This window comes from Microchirus variegatus (genome assembly GCF_963457635.1).
Source record: "Microchirus variegatus genome assembly, chromosome: 10".
NCBI classification, from domain to species: domain Eukaryota; kingdom Metazoa; phylum Chordata; class Actinopteri; order Pleuronectiformes; family Soleidae; genus Microchirus; species Microchirus variegatus.
The window spans coordinates 12853601-12878485 of NC_139811.1; the positions used below are offsets into that span (position 1 = coordinate 12853601).

Here is a 24885-nt window from a genome sequence, read left to right on the forward strand (position 1 = left end):
CTTTATACAATATGATTTATGGATGATTAATTCTTAATACTAATAATGCTTTATTCAATAATAATAATAATACGGTAAGTAATGTAAAAACATTGACATCTGGATTCTATCCTACGACCTTCCCCTCAAAAGTCCAACAACTGAACCACTACACTACCACTATTGACCTATTATAGTGTCATTAACAGACCTGTACCAGACTGATCCGTTCTGCACTTGACTGAATTCCTAGAACCATTGACGCTCAGACACCTCTCTCGCCGCTCAGTATCATAACCGAACTGTCTAGGTATCTCGGGTGCGAGCGGTTTCAAACGTTTCAGAGGATGGATGATATTCGCACCATATGCTTATGCTATTCAGAACAGTTTTTAATCGTGTACTTCAGCGTGAGAAATCGGAGGTGTGGCGTGAGAGCGTGAGAAGTCAATCAAATGCGTGAGTCTCACGGCCAACGCGTGAGAGTTGGCAGCTATGTAACTGAATCTATCTTTCAGAAAGTACCATACGTAAGACGACACAGCTGATAGTCCAGTCGTGGCTGGTAACAATCAGTCTGAAAGCAAATGCAGGTAACTGTGTCTTAGTTTTATAAAAAAAAGTGCAGTAGACTGCAGGTGCATCAGGAGAAAACGTTTGTTTTTATTTGAATAAAACAATAGTGTGGATGTGGCCTGAGATTTGAAAAGGACCTGCTAATTGGAGACTTGTGCAAGAATGAAGTGGATTAAGACAAGGTGGAGATGAAAGAGGGGAGGACGTGATGCTGCTCTTGACAGGGATTTTTTTTTTATTCCACTCCATTGTAACCTCTAAGAGCTAATCTTAGCCCTTCACTTAGCATAACAGTCCTCATGCTCCAGCTCAAGGACCCTTATAATTAAGTACTCAACACCAAGACAAACTTGCATAATATGCGTATATATAAAAATAATAACACTGTTTAAATGCCATCAATTCAGTAAAGGATTACTGCTTTTATCTAAACATACAATAAATGTGTTAAAGCTCACATAGAGTGGTCCTGTTGCACATATATGTTAGTTATGGAGGTCTACTTACATACATTAACTTGTTTTTATGGTCAAAAACTAGTTGCTGTAAACGAGCCGATAGAAATCCTCTTTTCTGAAGGTGTTTCCCAGCCGCGAGATCTGAGACTCAACTCTCACACCCAGAAGACAGAGTCTTGTGATTGGCCAGTACCCGGAAGTGACATATTCAGCACACCCGCTCTCAGAAGCGCAGCTCCCCCCTCTGGAACGGTGGATGCACTGCTACTCATTATCAAAACATTATTTTAACAATGTTTAAAAATAGCTTCTTCACGACTCCCAGCCGCAGTCCCTTTTATGACTTTGACACGGAGTCAGACCCAGAGTCAGAAGACACTGACGCTCGTGAAACACCTCCACAACGGACGTTATTCTTCTTCTGCGGTTCAATGTACGCAACCGGATGTGCCCGGACTAGTGCCCGGAGCAGGAGGATCTGCTGTTCCGGAGAACCGGTGTTTACGTAAGCGGACCGGGTTTTTTCAGAGATCTCGCTGAGCCCGAGATTACAATACAACAGCATTCTCAGCAGTGGCTGAACTGTTTGTTTATAACTTTCAGGGCTTCTTAAACAAGGTAATGACGCAGATACACACAAAAAAACAGCGTTAATTGGAACTTCCGGTCTAGGTCCGCTTTAAACACAAGTAAAAGTACAACACGTGACTTCATTTCCATAGAGGTTATTGGGGTTTGAACGTCAGCTTTAAAGTGAGGACAAAGCAGGCAGGAGAGCGCTGGCTGTAACATGTCCCCTTTCATGTGGCAATAAATGTGTCATTAGTATAAGCTGCGTCAGCGTTTCCAGCCACTGCACTGAGGCACAGAGCGAGTATGCATGGCTTATATACAAATTACAAAACACACATCAGAGGCACATGCCTTTCTAGTGAGCTGATGCCAGCACAAAAGAAGGAAACTGAGAGAATGTCATGAAATCAAGGAGCGAACACTTGAGAATGTCACTCACGCAGGCACAATCACAGTGGGAGACGCCGTCATGTATGGTCATGAACATGGAGGCATGAAGCTAAGACACTAATAAGACTCTTATTCTCACACTAGAAGCAACGTGGCTGCGTTGGAGCTTTTATCTTCATTTTAAAATGAAGATAAAATGATGTGGTGTGTTAGGCATGCTGAAAAATTGCTCATCAAAACTTTACATTTTCGGCAAAACTTGGTCATTTTAGTCTCAAATGTTGAATGTTGAACTCACAGGGTGAAGTTCTCCTCGGTGTAGCAGCGGTTCCTCAGTAGCCCCGCCCACAGCTGCACGCCGATTATGCCGAAGATGAAGAAGACGAAGAAGCAGAGCAGCAGCACGTTGCCCAACATGGGCAGAGTGTCGAGCAGCAGGTTCACCAGGATCCGCAGACCTGTCAGACAATCAACAATAGATGATCGCGGCTTTTGCGTTTAACCCTAAGTGAACTCACAGAAGATGCTGCGTGCTGCACATTCACTCAAGGTAAAATGTAGTATTACGTTTAAAAAAAAAAGGAGTACAAAGGCACCCATTGAACACAGAAGAGTAATTGGGCAATTTGAGGTCTCATTCGTGATTAGATGAGAACTAATTGCAGAACTGCAAGCGTGTCCCCTGTCGAATAATGATGACCTTATCACCTGTGGCTGACATATTAAGACATATTAAGATGGTGATTAGTGACATAATGACAACTGATTGTACTAACCAGAGAGAGAGAGAGAGGGGTGAGACCTATGAAACCACAGCAACCCCATACGGACACCTGAGAGGTGTGTGTGTGTGTGTGTGAGTGTTCATTTGTGTTTTTCAGTGACGTGCCGGGATTCCTGAATGACAGCTCCACAGTAGGTTAATATGTCACGAAGACAACGGCGCATCAGAACTGCCAACACGCTGAATGACAGGTGAGAAGCTGAGTGAGACGCGAGAGGAAGAGCAAGAATGAGAGAGGAAGAGAGAGCGACAGCAGTGACAACGTTCCCACGTGCGGATGATGTTCGCAGGAGGGGATGCAAACACCTGTAGTTTACTCACATGCACAAAACTATGTCAGCACAAATATTGCGAGTATACACTATCTTTCAAAATGTTTGGGGCCACTTAGAAATCTCCTTATTTTGGAAAAAAAACTCACTTTTTTTCAATGAATATAACATTAAATTGAATCAGAAATACACTCTATACATTGTTAATGTGGTTTAACGACTATTCTAGCTGCAAACGTCTGGTTTTTAGTGAAATATGTACATAGGTGTATAGACGCCCATTTACAGCAACCATCTCTCCAGTGTTCTAATGGTACATTTTGTTTGCTAATCGCGTTAGAAGGCTATTAGATGATTAGAAAACCCTTGTGCAATTATATTAGCACAGCTGAAAACAGTTCTTTGAAGGGCAAAACTATTATTTTGAATAAAAATCATTATTTCAAATCTTGTCAATGCCTTGACTATATTTTCTATTCATTTTGCAACTCTTTTGATGAATAAAAGTGTGAGTTGTAAAGGAAAATACAAAAAAAAATGTATAGGTGACCCCAATCTTTTGAATGGTGTGTTTTGAACAGTAGTATTTATATATATATATATTGCTGCTTGGTTGATCCAGGCACCAGCCCTGACCTGAATGTTCTGAACAAATCTGATCTCGACAAGGTCCATCCATATTCTTCAGTAGTGAACACCAAACTCAGTAAAATGTCCAGACTCAAACTTACGCTCATTTGTCTGAGTTTGAAGTCTGTGCTTCAAAGTAATAAACCGGCCCTGGTCATTTTTTTTCCCCCCAAACTTCTGTAATGTTCATATTGATTTGTTGTTCAGTCCTGAGTGTGCGGAATCTCAAAGTTCACTGAATTGCAGATTACCAGGGCGTTAATGTGTGTATCTTTTTTTTTTTTTTTTTTTTTCAATTACAAAGTAGAAAACAATCAAAATCAAAAGTTTGGAATTTATGGAAATTGTATCTCAAGAGTGCCGAGTTCCTCCTCCACTGGCTAATTCATCTCGTCAACCTCTATTATATGGAAAGCAGTAGTGTTGCGGGTGTGTGTACGTGTCTCTGGCGGCGGCTGGAGGCGAGTCTAAATGTGTTTGTTCCCCCGGGTCCTTGTCATTAGGCCACTGTTCCATTAGGCCTAATTGGGTGAAGAGAGGGAGAGATGGATGAAGGGAGAGAGAGGGTGAGTGCGGATGAGACGGGGCCTGAGGGTGTGCTGAAAAATGGGAAGTGGTAAAGAAAGAAAGAATGAAAGAAAGAAAGAAAGAACACAAATAGTATACCAAACAAAACATTGAGCAATGAAAACAGTGTATTTTTTTTGTTTGGTCCCTTTTTCCTCCTCCTCTTCCTCTCTGCACAGTCTCTCTCCTCGCTGCACCAGTTTGCCAACTGTTCTTGTTGTCCCCAGATAAAGATGGATGCCTCCCCTTACACCACAATGGCAACACATTTACAGCTACAGTACCTGCCCATGCTCCCCTCTCTTCTCCTTTCTTCCCTTTTATCGTTTCAGTTTCTACAGTTTGTGTTTGTCCGTCTTACTCCTATTCAGTCTAACACTTCCTCCGTCTCGCACCAATTTCATCAACAAAGTTTAACACAACAGCATATACACACACACACACACACACACACACACACACACACACACAGTAGTGGGCCATTATTTGCCATTTTGTTGGAGGGTTACAAATTGAGGTTTGTGTGAGGTCAGGATTTGCTCATGTGCTCCCTGCGTATCTGTGGACACAGACGCAATCTCACAACACAAAGAACAAATAGCTCTATCCCCCGTGTTTCCTCACCTCTAATGGGGTCATGGGCAGGGGATGGAATCTGGCTACCTCACACTCATTACATGCTCCTAACTTGACAACAAAGTAAACAGTAACACTCAAAGTACAGAGGGAACAAAGGAAATAGTAGATAGATAAAGTAGTAGAAAGAGATTATATGTGACCCATGCATGTATGTGATATGATAAGTAATCAGCTCCAAAAAGAAACAGATTTGTTTACAAACTGTGCACTTGTCCTTGCACCAACAATCTTCTCATTACACCAGCTGAACAGTCATGCAATTAACGTCCATATTTCATCAGAGCTGCCATGGCTGTCAGACAAATTGCAGTTCCTACACTGATGATGGCTCCACCTGGAAAGCATCTCAATCAACGGGTGTTCAAAAAAGTGACATTAATTCCAACACTTAAGGCAGAAGAAGAAATCTGTTTGTCTCAAAAAATTGTGTTGAAACAAAGATGGGGTTTAAGCAGAAGGTCTTGAAAGTGTGCTGAAAGCCTTAAAATCCTATATGTACCTTAATGTTCCTAATTTTTCCTTATTATTCAGGAACACTCTTTTTTAAAAAAAAAATGTTATTTTTGCTTTCATAGACAGGACAATGAAGCGTGAAAGGGGGAAAACACGTTAACGCATGATGCGTTTCCATGACGACTGGCCGAAAAAAGACGGTCATGTTTACGTGACTCTGTTTTTAAAGTTTAAAGAGACTCCTTTTAACAATCCAGAGGCACACATACGCAGTACACAAGTACCCTGGTTATTTGTATTTGACCGCTCCAGTTCGACTGTAGGCGCGCTAACGGTGCTAAACGAGCTAATGCAGCTAACGGAGATAACTGGTAAACATTGCCTGGACTCCGGTGTCGCGGCATGTAAACATAACGTCACACGTGTCTTTTTCCAGTCAGTCGTCAAGGAAATGCGTCATGCATTAACGTGCACTTCCAGGAACACTCTCGTCTTAATCAAACAACTAATTGCAACAACAGGATATGTAGTCAGAGTTGGTGCTGATGGCTCCACTCTTTTAATGTTCCCTAGATTAGCTTCATGCAAATCCAATTGGGGCACAATGCAGGAAACTCCCCTATGAGACTGAGGCCCAAGCAAGACCTTCTAAAATATATTAACCTTTTGGACCTGACAATCCAGAAAGGAGGATGCTGGGATGGAGGCGACCAAGCTTTGCAGTGTGAGGCAGCATTGGTGTCGCAAGAAGTGGGAAAGGACTGTTATTCAAATGGACCGCCTTGGTGTGAGAGGGGCTGTGATCAGAGCATGACTAATAGATTCATTACACCTGGGTCGTACGAGTACTGCATTAAATAAAACAAGGCTTCATTTAGTGCATTTATGTAGCTCTGAAATGAACCGTATAACTGCTCTGCCCTACACATCTGAAAATCCACTTTTTGTCGTCTTTCACCGTTTTCCTCTTAAAAATAAAACTTGCAATTACTTTCCACGTTTTACTTTGCTACAGTATCTGTCCCCGCGGTCCAAACTGAATTAGGCAATGGGATTTTTGTGCGATCAGCTCCATTTGCTGCAGACTCTTTCATTATTACTTAAAAGTGGAAGAGACAGTCAATCGCAGTGAGCGTAACTTATTCAGGAAAAGTTTCACAGTTTATGTGGTTTGTTTAATCCAAGATGATAATGCAGGGAGAAGGAACTCTGGGTCATCTGACAAGGACAGAATTTCTTTGTCCTAGTTTATAACTGCAGTGGGAGTACATGTTTGTCATCAGACAGTGTGCAATTAGGAACGATTCGGAAATTGCTTTTCTGCCATTTTAATAAACACTAAATGCATCTGTAAAAAATGTGGATTTATAGCTACTTATATCTACATCGCCATTACCCACAATCACCATTAGCTGTTAATGCTTGGCTAACAGCTAAAGTGCTATAACTTAGAGATGAGACCAGGCTAAGACTAGCTCGGGGCGGCTAATTGGTGCTTACAATGATTGAGTTGACAGTTTGAGCAGCAGGACGGAGAAATCAATAGATGTTAAAAGTTTCACCGAGAACTGAGTTTAAGATGAAATGAGCAAAGTTGTGGTCACGGCCTCAACCGATCAGTGAAGCAGCATTAATTGTTTGGGAATGTGATAAAGATGTGACTTTGGGCCTGAAAAGGCTGTGTGGTTAAGAATAACATTGACGCTTAATGATCCCCATGGTAAAAGACTTGGCATAAAGGTAATACGCATCTGTCCGTATCACCTTACATACACTCTTAGAAATAAGGGTTCCAAACCTTCTACAAGGGCTGAGGTTCTACCTGGAACCATCTGCTTCTGAAAAACCCTTTCCCAAAGAAAGGGTTTTTTTGGTAACACTAATGGTTCCAGTAAGAACCATTTTGATCCAGAGAACCCTTTAAAACCCCTTTCCTAAATAAAGGGTTTAAAAAGGGTTCTAAGTGGAACCCTCCAAAAGGGTTCCAGGTGAAACCTTTATAAAAAGGTTCTACCTGGAGCCGAAAAGGGTTCTCCTATGAGGACAAGCCGAAGAACCTTATATGGTTCTACTTAGCACTTTTATTTCTAAGAGTGTAGGGACATGGATAAAGGACAGTTACAATGTGCAAGAGCATGTAACTGTCCTTTATCAGCACATGTATCGGTGTAATTTGTAAAGACAAAATGAACTCACTTGGCACCCTGTTGATGGCTTTGAGAGGCCGTAGAACCCGCACTGTCCGGATCGCCGACAGGTTAATATTCTGCAGGTCCAGAGAGTACTCGACCATCCTGGTTAAACAGATGGAGGAAAAAAAGAGAGGCAAAATGAGAAAAACTAGGAATTTCATTTTTTCTGTAGTTACCCAGCTGCGCTACTTGTTCAGAATATGAGATTTAAAAGGCTCCAGCTGGATGAGAGAGCCCTCATGATTCAACAACATCGGCCATTTTATCGACTATTCTCACCTGTCCCCTCCTAAAGCTGTGTGAGTCTCAGCAACAGTGGCGAGTGACAAAGCATCAAACGGGGGAGAATAACATGAAAGAGAGGTGTAGAGCAGGAAAGAAAGAGAGAGGCGAAAAATAGAGGGATTCATTCTGTTGCCTGCAGGATGTTGTAGCTTAGTCAGAGCCTGGCATCTGTTAGCAAGTAAGATGTTTGTGCCCTAACCACCCAAACCACTTTCACAGGAGAATGGTCACATTTCTCCATAATGTGTGTGTGTGTGTGTCCGTGGAGTGAGTGTAGGTTTTGCCACATGTAGACCACACTCACACATCCACACAGGAGTGTGTGAATGGGTTCTACAGCACACTGAATGTTTGATACCACCAAGTGCATGTGGGAGAAATGTGTCATCAAAAAAAATGTGCCAATGTTTGGTGAGATGGCTTCAAGAAGGGGTTAGAAATTACATTATTGACCAATCACTGGGCAGTATGCAGATTAGATTAGAGTATAGATAGATAGATAGATAGATAGATAGATAGATAGATAGATAGATAGATAGATAGATAGATAGATAGATAGATAGATAGATAGATAGATAGATAGATAGATAGATAGATAGATAGATAGATAGAACCTTCAGTAGAGAGATGTAGATGATAGATATAGTAGATGATGGATAGAGTAGATGACAGATTAGATGATCAATAATATTGATCATCTTATCTGTATATGTGTATATTATAGTAGATGACAGATTATGATAGATATATTAGATTATATAGATTAGACGATAGATATAGTAGATTATAGATTACATTATAGATTAGATGATAGATTAGATGACAGACAGACAAATACAGAAATTGGAGAGAGAGAGAAATGGAAGCTGAACCTTCAGTAGAAATGTTGATATTTCCACATTGGTAACAACTGTGTACAGTGCAAAGCAATGCCGCAAAATAGAAAGGAAGTCAGACAATAAGTGGAATTAATCTTGTGTCAATATCATCAGAGCATTTCAGACATAAACTTTCATGTTTCAATAACTTCCAAAAATGTTAAGCTTTTAACGATCAGGTGATGAGACTTTTACTTTGTGAGACTAGCAACAGCCCAGCTTTAAGTCTGCACAGAAATATTGTGCCCGAGGCTATAACATTGTTGGGACTCTCACAGAGACAGACTTATGAACCATGTCATTTACAATAATGTGATACTTTATTGATCCCACAGGAAAGCTCTTTCCATTTGCCCTTCTCTGCAGCACGGAGTCATCAGCAGAGCTGCACCCCAGTGCGCAGTAGAGCTGGATTCCTTGTTGTAACAAGGGTTTGAACTGTTTGTACCGCTGACATTCTCCCGAAACAGTAACATTTTATTCATGTCCTATGAAATATTTAAAAGCACCATCAATTTGTAGGCATGAGAGGGTGCTACATCACACCTTTAGGTGCAATTGTTGCACCCGTTGCGCCCATTGGACACGTTGGACACAGCCTAATTCTGCTGTTCTTACAGTAAAGCTCATTTTCGGACCAATTTTTCCTGTCCCCGTGGAGAAATGCCACACAGCAGCTTGATGAATGTCACAGTGTGGAGAAGTTCATAACAGTTGTTTTGGGGCCAGGCGTTTCTTTCCCAGCCGAGTGTCAGGGTGTTATTACAAGCTACCTCCAACATAATAGTATCTGTCTGAGTTGTAATGACTTGATGAAGACTGCAGAACTGAACAGAAGACAGAAAAAAAAGTGCCCGGGGACTTTTGAAGCAATTAAAATCTACATGTTCCTTTCTTGGTGAGGCTGAGTGATAAATGCTGAGATAGATGACATAGTAAAAAGCGCCCAAATAGAAAGAAACACAGAATCACAAGCGAATCCTGCATATGTGGGTCGAAAGACACGCATGCACACTCAACACAATCAGTCAGGATGCTGTGTTTGGACGGGTAATTAGTGAGCAGCTGCTGGCATTGTTTTTGTGTTTTTCACATTTTTTGCATGTGACTCACCTTTATCTCATTCATGCATTTATCTTTGTGTGTGTGTGTGTGTGTGTAGCACGGGTAGACCTCAGGGCATTTTGAACATGACAGAATTAATGAAGAGATGTAACTTTCACATCTTCGTTAAAGTTGACATTCTGGATAAGGAAAAAAAACAAAGATAAAATAAAGGTGTAAATAATAGAAGAAACACAGAAGTTGTGCCCTTTTATGTTGTGATAAACTACCACTGCAGTGCCGTCTTATCCAATCCAGGTTAAACGCTTCCGCAAACCGTATCAAGCTTTCCGTTTCTTTACATCAAAAAAAGATAATTGAGAAATACAACTCCTCCGTATACTTGCTTAGAAGGAGTCTTTCATCATTTATTACGGTACATATGAAACGAGACAGACTATCATGCTTTATCCCTGGATCAAGAATCTCTCCTAACACACGATGAGACATGCTATGATTGTTTTTTCCTCTATTTCTGCACATAGCAGACAAGATAGGGAAGAACAATCCTCCTCAGTGCACTCGATTATGCTAGAATAATCAATAAAATATACAGGATGTAAAATAAACCAGACTCTAATGTGTCAGGTAGGGTTAATTCAGCAAAAGCATCTGAGCCTGTTCATCCTAGCATGTGAAAAAGGAAGAGAGAGAGAGGGAGGGATGGAGGGCAGAAGAGGGTCAGAGAGTGTCCATGGGTAACAAATACGGAGAGTCTGCAGTGCCTGGTGAGGCTGGCATTGCTCTCTGCAATTAGCCCAGACGCTAATCTAATGGATGCTATGAGGACCAAGGTGTTCACGTAAAAGCCTACAAAACAGACATAGGCACACTTACACGGATCAAATAAACTCAGAATGCGTAAACTGAGAGACTGTGATCTCTGTGTGTGTGTGTGTGTGTGTGTGTGTGTGTGTGTGTGTGTGTGTGTGTGTGTGTGTGTGTGTGTGTGTGTGTGTAGGTCCATGACACACACACACACACACACACACACACACAAATCATGGGCATCCACTGGGTATAAACAGATTCTGCTCAAATGAAGATTAATGTCCTTCCACCTGCCCTGGTAAGTCTGTTGGCTCTACCTTCCTTTGTCTGCTAATACACCAGCCTCTCTCCAGACACACACACACACACACACTGGTTTTATCACCCATGTCTGAGCCTCTCGTTTCACTTTGTTCACAGCAGGTGCTTCAGCAGGTGTGTTTGCTTTTGTTTAGTTTTGTGCACATGCATCCATTGAGTGCAGCAGCAGCAGCAGCAGCAGCAACAGCAGCAGCAGCAGCAGCAGCAGCAGCACATGTGATGGATATTTCCTGGGAATAATCCAGGAATAATGTTCATATCAAATCATGTTTTTGTTTAGAAATCATGTTTTGGCATGTGGCGCCACCTACCGCCGTCTACTAATCATTGCAGTCAGTAGAGTCTCAGCTGCCGAGCAACCACGGATTTACAGTAACGTCAGAAACGTTGAATTTGAATGTAGTAACCGTTTTTGGCCACATTCTTACATATGGCACCTTTAATCCCTTACTCCCTCTCCTTTAATGCCTCTGCCAAACAATTTCACCACATTAGTAATGTCAGTTACTTCAGTGGATGGATTAAAGTGTCAAGTACAACTCTAGCGTTTATTAATATTGAAAGGTTTATAGAAAATAGCAGTATATTTGTCATCGTGCACGAAAAGCATAGCTCTAGATCTTGAGTTTCAGTCTTTGTGTTCCTACAGACAAGGACGTTTGTCCCAGGATGTTAACAGGAAGTCATGTGGACTGACATGATTAGACGGTTTGGTGATCAACCTGCATCGTCAGTCACGACCAGACTTACAAAAGGTAAATGGGAAAACGTCTGGCATGAGCGAATCTCTGCATTTACAGCATCTGACAGCTTTATTAAGCTTAAGAGCTTAGAAAACTGACATACAAATGCATATGATTTTAGCAGGAGTTGAAGTGGTTGAGGGTATTAATGTCAGACTGCGAGTTCAATGGGCTGCTTCCTAACCCTTCAGTACAGAGCACGTTCCGATGTTTTCTTTTTTTTCAAAGAAATTTTACAAACTTCTTTCATTTTATGACAGCAAAAAACAAGATATTGAGTCTTTTTTTTTTTTTTCTTTTGCCTTGATTTCAACAATAAAGGCTGTGACAGCTCTTTCCTCACATCACATACAAACTCCACTGCATGAATAATTAACACCAATATTGATAGAGTTGCCTTACCCAGTCATGACAATGAAGAAGTCCAGTCGGTTCCAGGTGTCTCCCAGGTAACAGCGACGCCCAAAGATCCCGAGAGCCACCATCTTTATGACCATCTCCAGCGCGAAGAAGATGTAGATGAACGCGTCGAAAGCCTTGGAGAGGAGGGAGGGAAATAAAGTTGAGGGAAAGTAAAGCCCAAGACGACAGAATACGCGTTTGACATATTTTTTTGCTTGAGCCAGACGTCTCATGTGTGACCATGAAGTTATTTGGCTCAGGATGTGGTCAGTGTCTGGTCGTCTCTGGTGAGAACAAAACTGTCTGGAATATTAAAAAAAAACAAACAATGATTAATTAGTTGTTAACAGTAAAGCTTTAGGAAAGCAGAAGACGATGAGAGACAGTGAAACAATGTGGCCCAAAGCACACAGACTCATGTGCCGTCTTCCACAATTAAAATACAGTACACTCGCCAAGTGTGACACCGGCCGTCACGATTAAAATTTGATACATTCTGTCCAACTGTCCTTGGAGGCGACGCACACTAACAGAAGGATACAGAAGAGCTCTGTGGTTATTGTCAGATTCAGTGTTGCTGTTAACATAGTGATATGACAACTTAAACAAGGTAAAATTACCATCAAGGTCAAACCTCAAAAAAACAAATAACAAAAGTGAGACGGATGATCCCATGTCTCTGCCAAGACCTGCTTACGTCATTATGTTCAGATGACTAAACCCCTCCGTTATGTTTTCAGGAAACTATTTACAAGCGCTTTGCCCAAGGTTGTACAACTGTGTTTCGCTGTCTGTCTTGATGCATAATTCCAACCACATACGATACAACCTGAGTTGACATGGAGATTTCCAAATTCCCCCGGAAATTATAATCTGTCATCCAATCCCAGCTGACACAGGGCAAGAGGCAGGGTTTTTTGACCCAGGATATTTCTATACTATTCCCACAAGCAATTTCAAATCAACGTTACATACATGCCGGGTTGAGCTAATAAGAAAATGCGAGAACGTCGACCCATCGCGAGTGCTTTTCAATAATCTTCATATACCAGCTGCTGGTAGTGGATTCATTAACTTACACTCGGAATGCAACAACACACTCAACCTACTGGAGAAACGCACAGATTAGCAATGACAGGAAAACGCTTTCCAGCCGTGGACAATCACATTCAAGGAGATAAATGTGTAGTAATGGTGTGTATTTCTTATGTTGCAGCGGTACAAGTGGCACCGGTGATTGTGTTTTGTTAAAGTAGAAGATGTCAACAGCTATTTCCTCTCTCACACCATGAGTGTTATTTGTTATTTAGATGAATCTTTAACTGCACCTTTTTCCTCTGGCGTGAACCTGGTTTGCGATGTAATGCATCTGAAGGTGACATGAATCCAACCCCTGCTCATTCTCACACACACACACACACACACATCACACAGAGCCGGCAGCGTGTTTAAATGATGTCTTGATAAATAATGCAGCCTGCATGCTTCACATGTAATCTGACATTGGCTGCACCAGACAGATCCCTGTTGCTCGCCGCGTCGAGTGAATGGGGAATGAATTCATCGCCGTCATTTGTCACAGCTGCCAGTTTCCTCTTCAGTCAACCCATCAGGTTTCATCTGCAACTTGATTTGTAAAGGAGGTTGAGGCTGTCTTGAGGTGGGCAGTTTTCCGTGATTTGAAATAGGAGCCGAGCTGGAAACTACTTCATATGCTGTCACTGGCTGCGCCACTTATTTGGCAGGAGGAGAGGATGTGGCAAAGTAGGTTATCAGGACTGTGATGGCGCCATTTAAAATAAAGTAATGCATGTGGGCTCCTTGTCTCCTTGAGACTGACAAGACAAATCACTGTACCTCCAGCTTGTGGCTGAGTTTGTTAAACTCTGTTTGTTTCAAAAGCATTTTTAGGTTCCAACCAAAGGTGCAGCAGATCAGAACCCAATTTAACCCCAACAAACACTTATCTGAACTTATCCAAAGGGCATTTTTGACAATTATTGTGAGGCTTTTCCTCGAAGGAAAGTGAGACGAGGATACTTTACTTCACAGAGGTCCAGAGGAGCATCCGAGGGCCACTCTAACAATCTAAGCCCAGTCAGCAAAATCCCTGCTGTTACCATTAGCAACCACAAGAGCAGGACCCTCACACCACCTGGGGAGACAATGAGCTTATTAGAGAGACAAAGGATGGAGGAAGGGACAGAGAATATGTGTGTAAGGAGTAGAGGAAGACCACGGGGAGGAAGAGGAAGACAGAGGGTTAATTGGGACGATGTGTGCTGCAGTTTTAAAACTGCAGTGAATGTACAACGTCATTGACCAAACGAGTTCTAAACCAGGTAGAGAGACGTGGCAAACACTTTCAATTTCAAGTTTAAGATACATGGCAGTGACAGACGGCTGCAGCAATTCTCTCCAGTGAATCACACTGACAGAAAAACATGTTAACGGGGAATACTGAGGTCTGAAGGAGTTTCTGAGAGGAGAGAGATTCAAACTGCAGCACAGTTTCACGATGTGTGCTTTTTAAAAAAAAACATTAACGTCATATCATTCACTGATATCATGCATTTTGAGCATACTTGTGGAGTCGATGTCAGTTTGAGTGCCATTAAAGCAACAGATATTTCATAAAAGATGATATTCTGACATTACTACCCCTTTTATCAAATATTCAAATATTCCGTTTCTGATTCAACTTGCTGACTGTCATTTAAATAAAAATAGTATCAAATTTGAACCAAATGCAAATTAGATCATTTGGCCAGCAGTCTCAGACTTTAGGAATCACTGATATTACAATCTACCATAGTGAGCTGAAGGCACGATATGGCAGTGCAAACATTGAAACAGCATATAAACTCTGCAATGCATTTTTACTGTAGACAGATTTTCAGTGTCAACAGACATTAAATCACCAACAAAAAAAAACATGAGGCAGAATTAGCTTGGTCTTGTCACACCTGAAATGGAGTCTGCCAAATTTGCTGAGTGAAAAGCAATTACAATCGTAGAGGTGCACACAGAGGCCAGTTGGCAAATCACCAAGTCAGCAACACTGGCCCCGACAAGGATTACAAACGGACACAAAAGGGAAAAATTAGCCAATTGGCAAATGAAAACACAAGGCAGTACAATAATCTGTATTCAAACATCAGCCTGCTGACTTCTTAATAAGACCCATTGTTACTGATGATCACAGTGAAACAAAAAAGGTAAGCACATGAACCTCAATAATTTAGAAAACAATGACAATATAAAGGCCCCGTCCCAATACCTCCCCTAACCTAAAATATTTGCCCTAACCCTAAATGTTGTGCGTTCTCGTGTAGGGGGAGTGCGATTTTGCCCTCATAATCAACCCTCAAAATGTAGTGAGCTCTGATGCGGGCTTAAAACTGAAGTAGAAGATAACATTACCCATGATGCTTTGCGAATTCAGCGAGCCGACTGTTTTTTTTTCAACAAAGATGGCGGCCACATCTGCAGAGGAACAATTTCGTTGCAAGTATATTTTCTCGCAAATAAGCATGTTACAATGTCGAAATGTGTTGGAATATGTTGGTTTGATATACATCCAAAGGACCGTTGAACACTAATGTCAGAAAATAACTGACAATTTATAAAAGCACCTAGCTAAGTAGCTAACTAGCTAGCTAGTGGCTACTTGCAGAGAGCTTCAAGAGAGTATGCCCATCATGTGCTACATGACGCCGGCATTTTTCCTGAATGAAAATGGTAGCACGCTCCACCGGTAGAACATGTGAGGTAGGTTAGCACGTTGATTACATTCACTACGCTAATTTGCATATAGTGGTGTCCCAATTCCATAGGGAAGCCACTTCCCTCAACGAGGGGAATTTACGGTTGAGGGGACTCCAAACCAAGTGGAAATTTGAAGGGGGAGAAATAGGACGGGGCCATATAGTCTACTTTGGCTGAGTTTGCATACAACACCGAGGAATGAGGAATGATGGCTGAGCACCATCAAGCTTCCAGAGTTTCAGGTTTCATGCTGGTTCACAGTAACGCTGCCCTGACTTACACGCGCTGCAGAGAGCCATTGTTAATTTGATCAGTAACATCTGTGGTTTCTCTGCAATAAACATGTCAAAATGGCAGCTGTGCACAAAACCCATTGAAAAAGGTAACGACGATTTCAGCAGCCATCACGTGTCAGGTGTATTTTCCATCATGAGTTTATAAACTCTCATGCGACTCCACAAGACGACACTGCCAAAACAGCCCAATTAGGAATAAGCCATAATTAAATTAAAATGGTCTTGTTTGGAGCAAATTTTGCTTGGCTAGAATATTTAAAACCAAAAAATTGGACAAAAACCAGAGCAACTGTTCAAAGTTGTACTTTGTACTCAATGCAAATACATTAAAGTATATATATATACACACATTGTGCCTCATGCTTATTAGACAAGAGAGTGATGAAAGAGTGTAACAGTGACATAAGCATGGACTAAAATAGCTAATGGCAAAATGTCATTGCCATAGCTGGTGTTTGATCAGAGAGAGGAAGATGTTCTGTTTAATTACAATACTTGTCACTAAACTGCGAAGATTTGCACCTGGAACAACAAACAGCATTAAAGGGTTAAAGTTAGTTATAGTTTAACACATATAGACAAGAGTAGTGAACACACAAAGCAAAAACAGGAACAGTTTCTAGTGCAGAAAAAATAAGAACAATTTCCCAGAAACAAGGCTTATTTTCCGTTTTTTTGAAAATCAAACCACTTTTTGCAGTGTACATGGAACAAACTAAACATAAATTCCCTTTTCAGAGAACGGGGGACAATCATCGAAGAGGGAAATATCGCAGCTGCAGTGTGTCTGCATCGCAGTGAAAAGAAGTGCGGTGAGTTTATGTCAAAAAAAATAAAATATATATATATATATATATATATATATATATATATATATATATATATATATATATATATATATATATATATATATATATATATATATATATATATATATATATATATATATATTTTTCACTGTTTTGTCATTTCTTTTCATCATTACGCTGACATGCTGATGCTGCAGCACACTCCCACGGTGTCTGCCTTACCTGCAGAATCTGGCAGCGGTCCGAGGTGCAGTCGATGTTCTCACAAGGCTGGTACATGCCGAGTGTCACACAGTTGAGCAGGATCACCATGATGCTAATCCTCTCGAACCATGTATTAACAGGAGTGGGGTTAAGGAGCAAGTGCGGCTTTGGAAGAAAATACACAGTCATGAAAACAGTGCTTATGTTTCAAATAAGGCTGCAGTGGCAGGATGAAGAGCGGTCAGACCTATGTGACCTCATTCGCTCGCTATAACTCGTGGGCTGACACACTCTAATCAATCACAATCAAAATAAAAAACACTCACTGATATGGCATAAATCATTCTGACTTGGAGATGAAATACGAGGATGTAATGTACTTACGCGCTCACATCTCCTCGTATTAAATCAGTAACATACTGCAGTGTTTTTAAGTGATATAAAACCTTCTATCGCCCCCTGTGGATTTCTGAGTAATTACCAAAACAGTTTGTGAGCTCAAACACACGCTCACACAGTGGGAGAGACATGGTGCCGTCTGCTGATGTGCGATTCCGCAGTACTTTGGAATGTTGTATATCTGTGTTTTTACTCATCTAAGGAAACTAAACTGGAGCTGTGTGGTGAAAGAAACAGCAGCGGCCGTGATTTGCACATGCAGGCACCTGTTCAGGGAGAACTGATTTTCAATATCACCTTTGTAAGAAGCCAAAATGTTTCCTTTTTTTTTGTGTGATAAAAATATGATCGTGAAGCTCTGCTAAACACCCAAGTTTATTTTTAGCAGTAGAATCAACTTGGGAAACTTCCCGTGGCAAATTCTCAGCGATTGAAGCCGTCTCCCTTTAATCGTGCTGTGTGCTTCTTCCACATCGCCTGGAGTTGTGACGTAAAAAAAAAAAAAGTGCCACTCTGTGTGCAGCACGGGAGTGTTGTCAGAGATATGGAGACAAAAAACTTTTATACTGAAAAACACTGAGCGTACTACGGGGCTTATAGGCTTAATCAGCATTGTGTGAATTCATTTGACAATATTTTTGAACGCAACAGACAATTGATATTTAAATGTTACACAGTACAGCTTTAAATCACAGTTTTAGGCCCAATCCCGTTTTTCCCCCTTGGAAATAAAATCTACATATTATATTATGATATTCCAGAGACGTGACAGAAAACGTCTTTGGTATCTGGGAATACAAGTTTATGATGTGTACAGGAGACCGCAAACAACTTTTGTTGTGGCTACTGTAGCTAGCTGCAAGGCATCCACGACATGTTAGCGTCATACTGGACAGCTAGCATTGGTTCGCTAGCTGTACAGTACGATGCTAACATTAGTTTCCTTTGGATTTGGTTAAAGGGATACTTCACCGATTTGAATGTGGCTTTGTATTGCTAGAATATCAGTAGTATTTTTTAGAAAATGTGCTTCCCTCCCTCAGTTCTTCCCTGACTTGTAAAAAAAATCTGTTTTCCCTTATCCAAATGTGCCCTACTGTGAGTCAAATGACACGTTTTGCAGCACAGTAGGGCAAATTTTGAAAATGGAAAAACAGATTTTTTTACAACTCAGTGAAAAACTGAGGGAGGGAAGCACATTTTCTAAAAAAATTCTACTGCTATTCTAGCAATACAAAGCCACATTCAAATCGGTGAAGTATCCCTTTAATCTCAGAAAACCCTCTAGCCGTCCACTTGACTGTTGCTCCTGAAAAATCTCAGTTTGAAGGGCTAGTTAGCGCTCACGATTCACCCTACATGTTTATCTCTACAAGGGCAAGGGGTGAAATGGGATTTAGCCTTTGTCTCATTAAATGAGGTTCAATTCTTTACCTCATTTTGATGTAGAATAGTTTAATTCACCAGGTTGCCTGTTCCTGTCCTCCCTTTTCCACCCCTATTTCTTTAAATCTTGAATGCTTTCTTCCATTTCTCCCAAAGGAGGTGTTTCCGTCTCGGCTCTTGCAGCCTGTGTTTTTCATTCACCTGTCGTCTCTTTCCTCACCCGTCTTTCACTCTGGAAATATGAAATCCGTTTGAAAGTTTGACAGCGCATGAAGCAGTGCTCTCAGTGGTGTACTGCGGTCTACTGTAGTAAGTATACTGTCAACAAGCTAATGCTTGCTAGAGACTCGTCGAGGTAAAACACCATGAACATCGGCAAAAAGTAGTAATGAGCGTAGGAATGCGCTGCTCTTCATTCACAGACAAAAAATATTCAATACACACAGAAGCTCAAGCTGTAATAGTAATATCGGCTGACTTGACTGAAACTTTCACTTAGCGGCGGGAGCAATGGTAGAGTCAGGCTGCCATATTTGTGTTTGTTTGTTCATTTCCTGTGGACTCATTGTCCTCTAAACTCGCCGAAGATGTGGGTCCAGGGGGTTTAACCCTTTAACACTGAGCGTATCGCAGATGACAACGCAGTTCCGTGATGGTTTGTGCTATCGGAAAAAAATCCAATGGTTTCTAAAAGCTGAGAAGTTTCACGTCAAAGCCAACGTGTTTCATATTTAACACGCATAAGCTGGTGTTCTTGTACAACTACAGAGTTTTAAATTGTTAAAGGTGCATTATGTAATAAATCTAAAGCAACTGGCTGTAAAATCCTCCATATTTGTCACAGAGACTCAGGAATAATGTTCATATAACAAACTGAATTCACCAACAACAACAGTACAGCCAAAATATTTGCATAAAAAAAATATTTTGCAGACTGCAAATCATGTTTATGTTTTGAAATCATGTTTTGGCATGTGGCTCCACCTACCACCGTCTACCAATCATTGCAGTCAGTAGAGTCTCAGCTGCCGCAGCAAACCACAGATTGCCAGTTACGTCAGAAAACGAAACCTAAAAAACCTTGGTGTTTTGAATTTGAATGTAGTAACCGTTTTTGGCCACATTCTTACATATGGCACCTTTAATACACCAGTATATTCTAAATAACTGCCAGATATTGAAAGATATTCTAGAAAAAATTACATTTTATGGCCTTTTATGGTTAAAATAAGCAAAAAAAAGTCCCTACATTTTGAGGCTTAGGTGTTAAAGGGTTAAAACCGAGGGTTAAGCCTCGAAAGTTACACTTTCTTCAGCCCACTCTAAACCCCATCGCACAAAAAACTACACTCATAATGTCGTAGCATGGGTTGCCAGACCCTCCAGATCAGTTTCCTGCAAAATAAGTGCACACGTTTTGTATTTAACTACTTTTCTAAAGAAAATGACTGACACTCGAGTACAAGTTCTGTAAAAGAACAGTGTTGGCATGTATTTGTATCGAGGTTCTATGGAAATCCTGGCCCGTTAGTAGTAGTGCAAATGCAACTCATACCTGTGTATCATGTGACCTACGTACCACTGTGGACCCCGTAACTCTCGACAGTTCTTGAGAGTAGAGTGAGAATTTACATTCAGGCTAATGCTACAACCGCTATGTCGAGGTGTGTAAATCTACTTGACGGATCGTTTTAAAGCAGCACATTTTTCCAGTGGTATATAATTCTCTACACTCCGCTGTATCCATCCAGTCAGAGTTCATCCCTGCCTGTTAGCTTCAGCACCGGGTGTGAGGCTGTTGTGACTCCTGTGGAGCTCAAGTGGGAGGTGAGTTGATGGTGTCTATGAATATAATGTTCCAGAGGTAATAAGCATGGGCATATGGGTGATTGTCAGCAGCATTACACAGAGTTCCTACACATTTTCCATATCAAAATTCCATACTTTTCCTTACTTCTCAGAGGATTTTTCGGTCAATATAAAACATCTGAAATCCAATTGTTAGATGCTCATTATGTAAATAAATGGTTTTAAAATCCTTCACTCATTTTTCATGAAGCGAGCCATCGGAAAACTAGCATGACACAATAGGTGGCTGGCTCGACGACACATATGGAAAAGTATAAATAAATGAGAATCGCAGTGAGTAACAGTAACCATGGCAACGTGACACCATTCTACAGCCAGCTTGATTAGTTATAATAGTCTGGAAACAACACTAACATTTTTCCATACTTTTTTCCCCTTTTCCATACTAATCCAGACGTGGAAATTACTCAAATTAAATTCCATACTTTTCCATGTCGCATTAACCCACAGTGTTTTAAAGATGATTTATGAATTAATCACTACCATTAATAGTTCCATTATCTACCGATTTGTCCTCCACCGCAGGGTTTACTCAGATGACACTGGGCGATTGGCGGGGTACACCCTGGACAGTTCGCCAGTCCATCGCAGGGCTATGGTCTCAACCATTCACTCACATTCTCACACCTACGGTCAATTTAGAGTGACCAATTTACCTAATCCCCATATTGCATGTTTTTTTGACTGTGGGAGGAAGCCGGAGGACCCGGAGAAAACCCACGCAAACACAGGGGAGAACATGCAAACTCCTTGCAGAAACCCAGGAACCCGAGTCTTCTTGCTGCAAAGGCGAGAGCACTAACCACTACACCAACCGTGGGCCCGCCATAGACCATATACTATAAAATGGATGTAATCTTCTGGTTCACTAAATGTGGCCAACCAATAGGTAACAATATATAGAATTGCTACCTGGGGGCCAGTCTGCCAGATGCAATAAGAAGTACGAATGGACGTCGAAGGGAAAAATGAGCCTATACGTCGCACTTGATTTATAACATCAGTAAACATTTTCCTGAGGGGTGAATGGACTCAAATACCACACTCTGGTTGTATTCAATAGACCATGATGTCAGTTTTATAAATTATGCTCTCATTTGGAGGAAAACAGACAAATGAAAATAACAACCCTCTCAACACAACTCCATGGTTTGGTTTGACGACAAATCTGAATAAAACAAACAAACAAACAAACGTATTAATCTATTTCAGACTATTTTCAATTCAAAGAGCATTTGCAATCATCAGTACGGTCAACAAAGTGTGAATATTTGGCTCGGCACCTTTGGGCTAATTTTGTTCACTGTACGGCAATAAATTCACATTAGAAAAATTGCATTCATTCATTCATTCATAGCGGCGCGCAGCACATCAGTGAGCTGGTCGTGCAGCTGCAACTTCTCCGGGGTGCAATCGATCACCGAGAATGAAGATAAGAAGTAATTTTCCAGCCAACCTGTTTTTTGTGTCCGTGGAGGAGTTTGCCGCGGCACCGGGTAACTTTTAAATATTTATGTGAAATGATGAGATACAACAGTGTAGGAACACATTAGTAGTATTTGTAGCAACCCTGGTTTACAAGCACACTAAACAAAGAGTGCTCGGCTCGTTTTTGAACGTTTTCAAATACAATATGAGCCACCAAGGTTTGCTGGCATTGTATTCTTTTATACTGCAATAATAATAATAATTATTATTATTTCTGTTCTTTGTCCACTAATCAACGATCTGCACTGTGACAGCGTACCCTACAACCTTTGACTATCAAAATGCAAATAATTGTGAGTTATTTGCATACACACACATCACAATGTGTTGCCTTGCTTATAGTATCCCAACATGATAGCATATCATCACCCCTGTATGGGGATTGCATCACCTCATACACAGCCATAATGCACAATATATCCACTGTTTTGTTCTTTTCCAGGGATAATGTGGTTCATTACTCACTTTTTCATTCCCTCTCTCTCCTGAAATCAGACATGTATATCATACATATAGACACACGTACGTTCACCCACATACAGACACTCACAAACGCATCATATACTCTCCATTAATCTGTGTCTCTCCTTGCTGCCGTCTCCTCTCCGCTTTAGCACCGCTCTCTAGGGTAACATCGTGAAATGGGGAAGAAATAATGTCACAACGCAGTCTGCTCTTTCCTTCTTCATCTAACCAAGGCCACATTCTCTTTTTGAATAAGTGACTAAACCTCTTTGGGTTAGAGTGGATTTTATTTTGTGTGATTTCTTTCACGTCTCCAAGTTTTTCGTCCTTCATTTAAATTCCCTGTGTGCCACTTGCTTTCCCTTTTTTTCTTCCCTCTATCTCTCTCTCTCTCTCTCTCTGCTTCCTCCCAGCCTTTCAATCTTTCTCAGGTGGGACAGAGCAAACAATGGACAGTTTCTCCCTCCAAGCAAAAAACCCAGCACAAACACTTTGGGACACGTTATAACTCGACAGGCAATGGAAAATCGATCAAAGACCCGTGTGTGTAAATGTATTGTATGTGCATGAATGAGGTTGTGTGTGTGTTAGTGTGTACTCCAATAGATCTAAACTAAACCTGCCTGAGGTTTAAAAAGCCCAGAACAGAGGCACAGTATGAGCCTGACAGACAAAGACTGAGTGAAGCAGACTATCTGAGAAAAAGAAGGAAAATAAATTAACACATAATAACAAAAAAAAAAAAAAAGCATGGAAGAAGACATGTTGTTGAACTTGGCCGTAAACAAACAGGTTTGCAATGTCTTCAGAGCAATCTCGGGTGAATAGACACAACTTTCCTCACTATGCCTCATCACCTTAGAAACTTTAAAATCAACTTTTTAATCATTTAAATCCTTATATTTGGGACTCTGGAGGCCCTATCAGTCGGCAAAGTGTGAAAAAAGATGACTCAGTCGTGTTTTTGTGGTCCTCCTCAGTCTAAGTACAGGAGATAAAACACGCGATGTTGATTTCCGCGCTCACTGGGACGTCACTTAATTCCTGGAATTGTTGTCACGCGGAGCTGTGGCTGATGTCATTTCCTGTCCCTTGAGTTTCGTTTTACTTTTTTTTTTATTAAGGTGGACCTAAAGAGATATTACTAAACCGAGCGTTCTGAACAGGCCTGTTTTGGCAGGGTGATTGAACTGCTGTGGTGCTTCATCCTTATTTTGACCGAAGCATGTCAGACATGTTCATTAGGACACAAGGGAGCTAGGTTAACTTGGAGAAATAGGGTATATTATGGGGCCTTTAAAGCTAATAATATCAGCAGCATCTGTACTGACACGTGAAGTGAGTCGGGGTCAGTTTTGCTTCATTTTATTTTGTCATACTGACCCCAAAACCCTTTCCTTCCCGGGGGGAGATTACGCAGCAGGTGGCTGACTCACACCCAGCTGATTCCAGAGTGCCAGCTGATAGCTGGTCATGCTTTCCTCTAATCATGCTAAGAGGGCGCTAACCGAGTCTGACACCACTGATGCTTTGAGGGGAAAAAAGGAAATGAAGCATGCTGTTATAAAGCTTCAACCTTTAATTTGACTGTTCTTTTAAAGTTAAATCACCTGCAGGATGTTTAGATTCAAATGTTATGTTAAAGGACCTAAGTGGAGACTAATTCCAGGGGATGCATCTGCCTTTTTCTCTCACCAGCATCACATTTTCTTCTCCTCCTCCTCCTGCATGTCTGCTCTTCTTAGCATCCTTTCTCTCTCTCTATCGCTTTTCATCTCCTCTTTTCTGCATCACAACTATTTGTATGCCTGTCTCTCTGTGTGTCAATGCAGATTTAGTTAAACACTCGCAATCCTTTTCATACTTTTTCCAAGCATATCAAGCTGTCTGTCTACATTTAAATATTTAAGGATCTTCGCTTTGTGCCACTTTTGGTGCTTGTCATAAACACATAGCATATACTAAGCAAAACGACTACGAGCGCGACACCCACAAAAACACAACATGAAGCCTACTGTGCCGGTATAAACGTCTAAGTGACACGTGCCTCGTTAGCTCCAGTTCCCCAGACGCACAGTGGCAACATAGATTTAATGTTAATATTAAAAATAGCCGTTTGATGTTCCTGCAGTCTCAAGTGATGCGGAAACGAATTTATGTTCCGTCACGTGTAATAAAGACAGC

At 41.1% G+C, this 24885-nt stretch overlaps 1 protein-coding gene across 1 annotated transcript in view; it reads right to left on the bottom strand.

Annotated features, from left to right (window-relative positions):
- LOC310933623 (voltage-dependent T-type calcium channel subunit alpha-1I-like) overlaps nt 1-24885 on the bottom strand; it is a gene marked incomplete at both ends in the record, with an annotated part of 102205 nt that overhangs the window by 52676 nt on the left and 24644 nt on the right. The window contains 4 exons of the mRNA XM_083897150.1: nt 2275-2434; nt 7518-7615; nt 12018-12151; nt 17113-17224. Coding sequence (XP_083753276.1) covers nt 2275-2434; nt 7518-7615; nt 12018-12151; nt 17113-17224 — 504 coding nt within the window. The remainder of the gene's footprint in view (nt 1-2274; nt 2435-7517; nt 7616-12017; nt 12152-17112; nt 17225-24885) is intronic.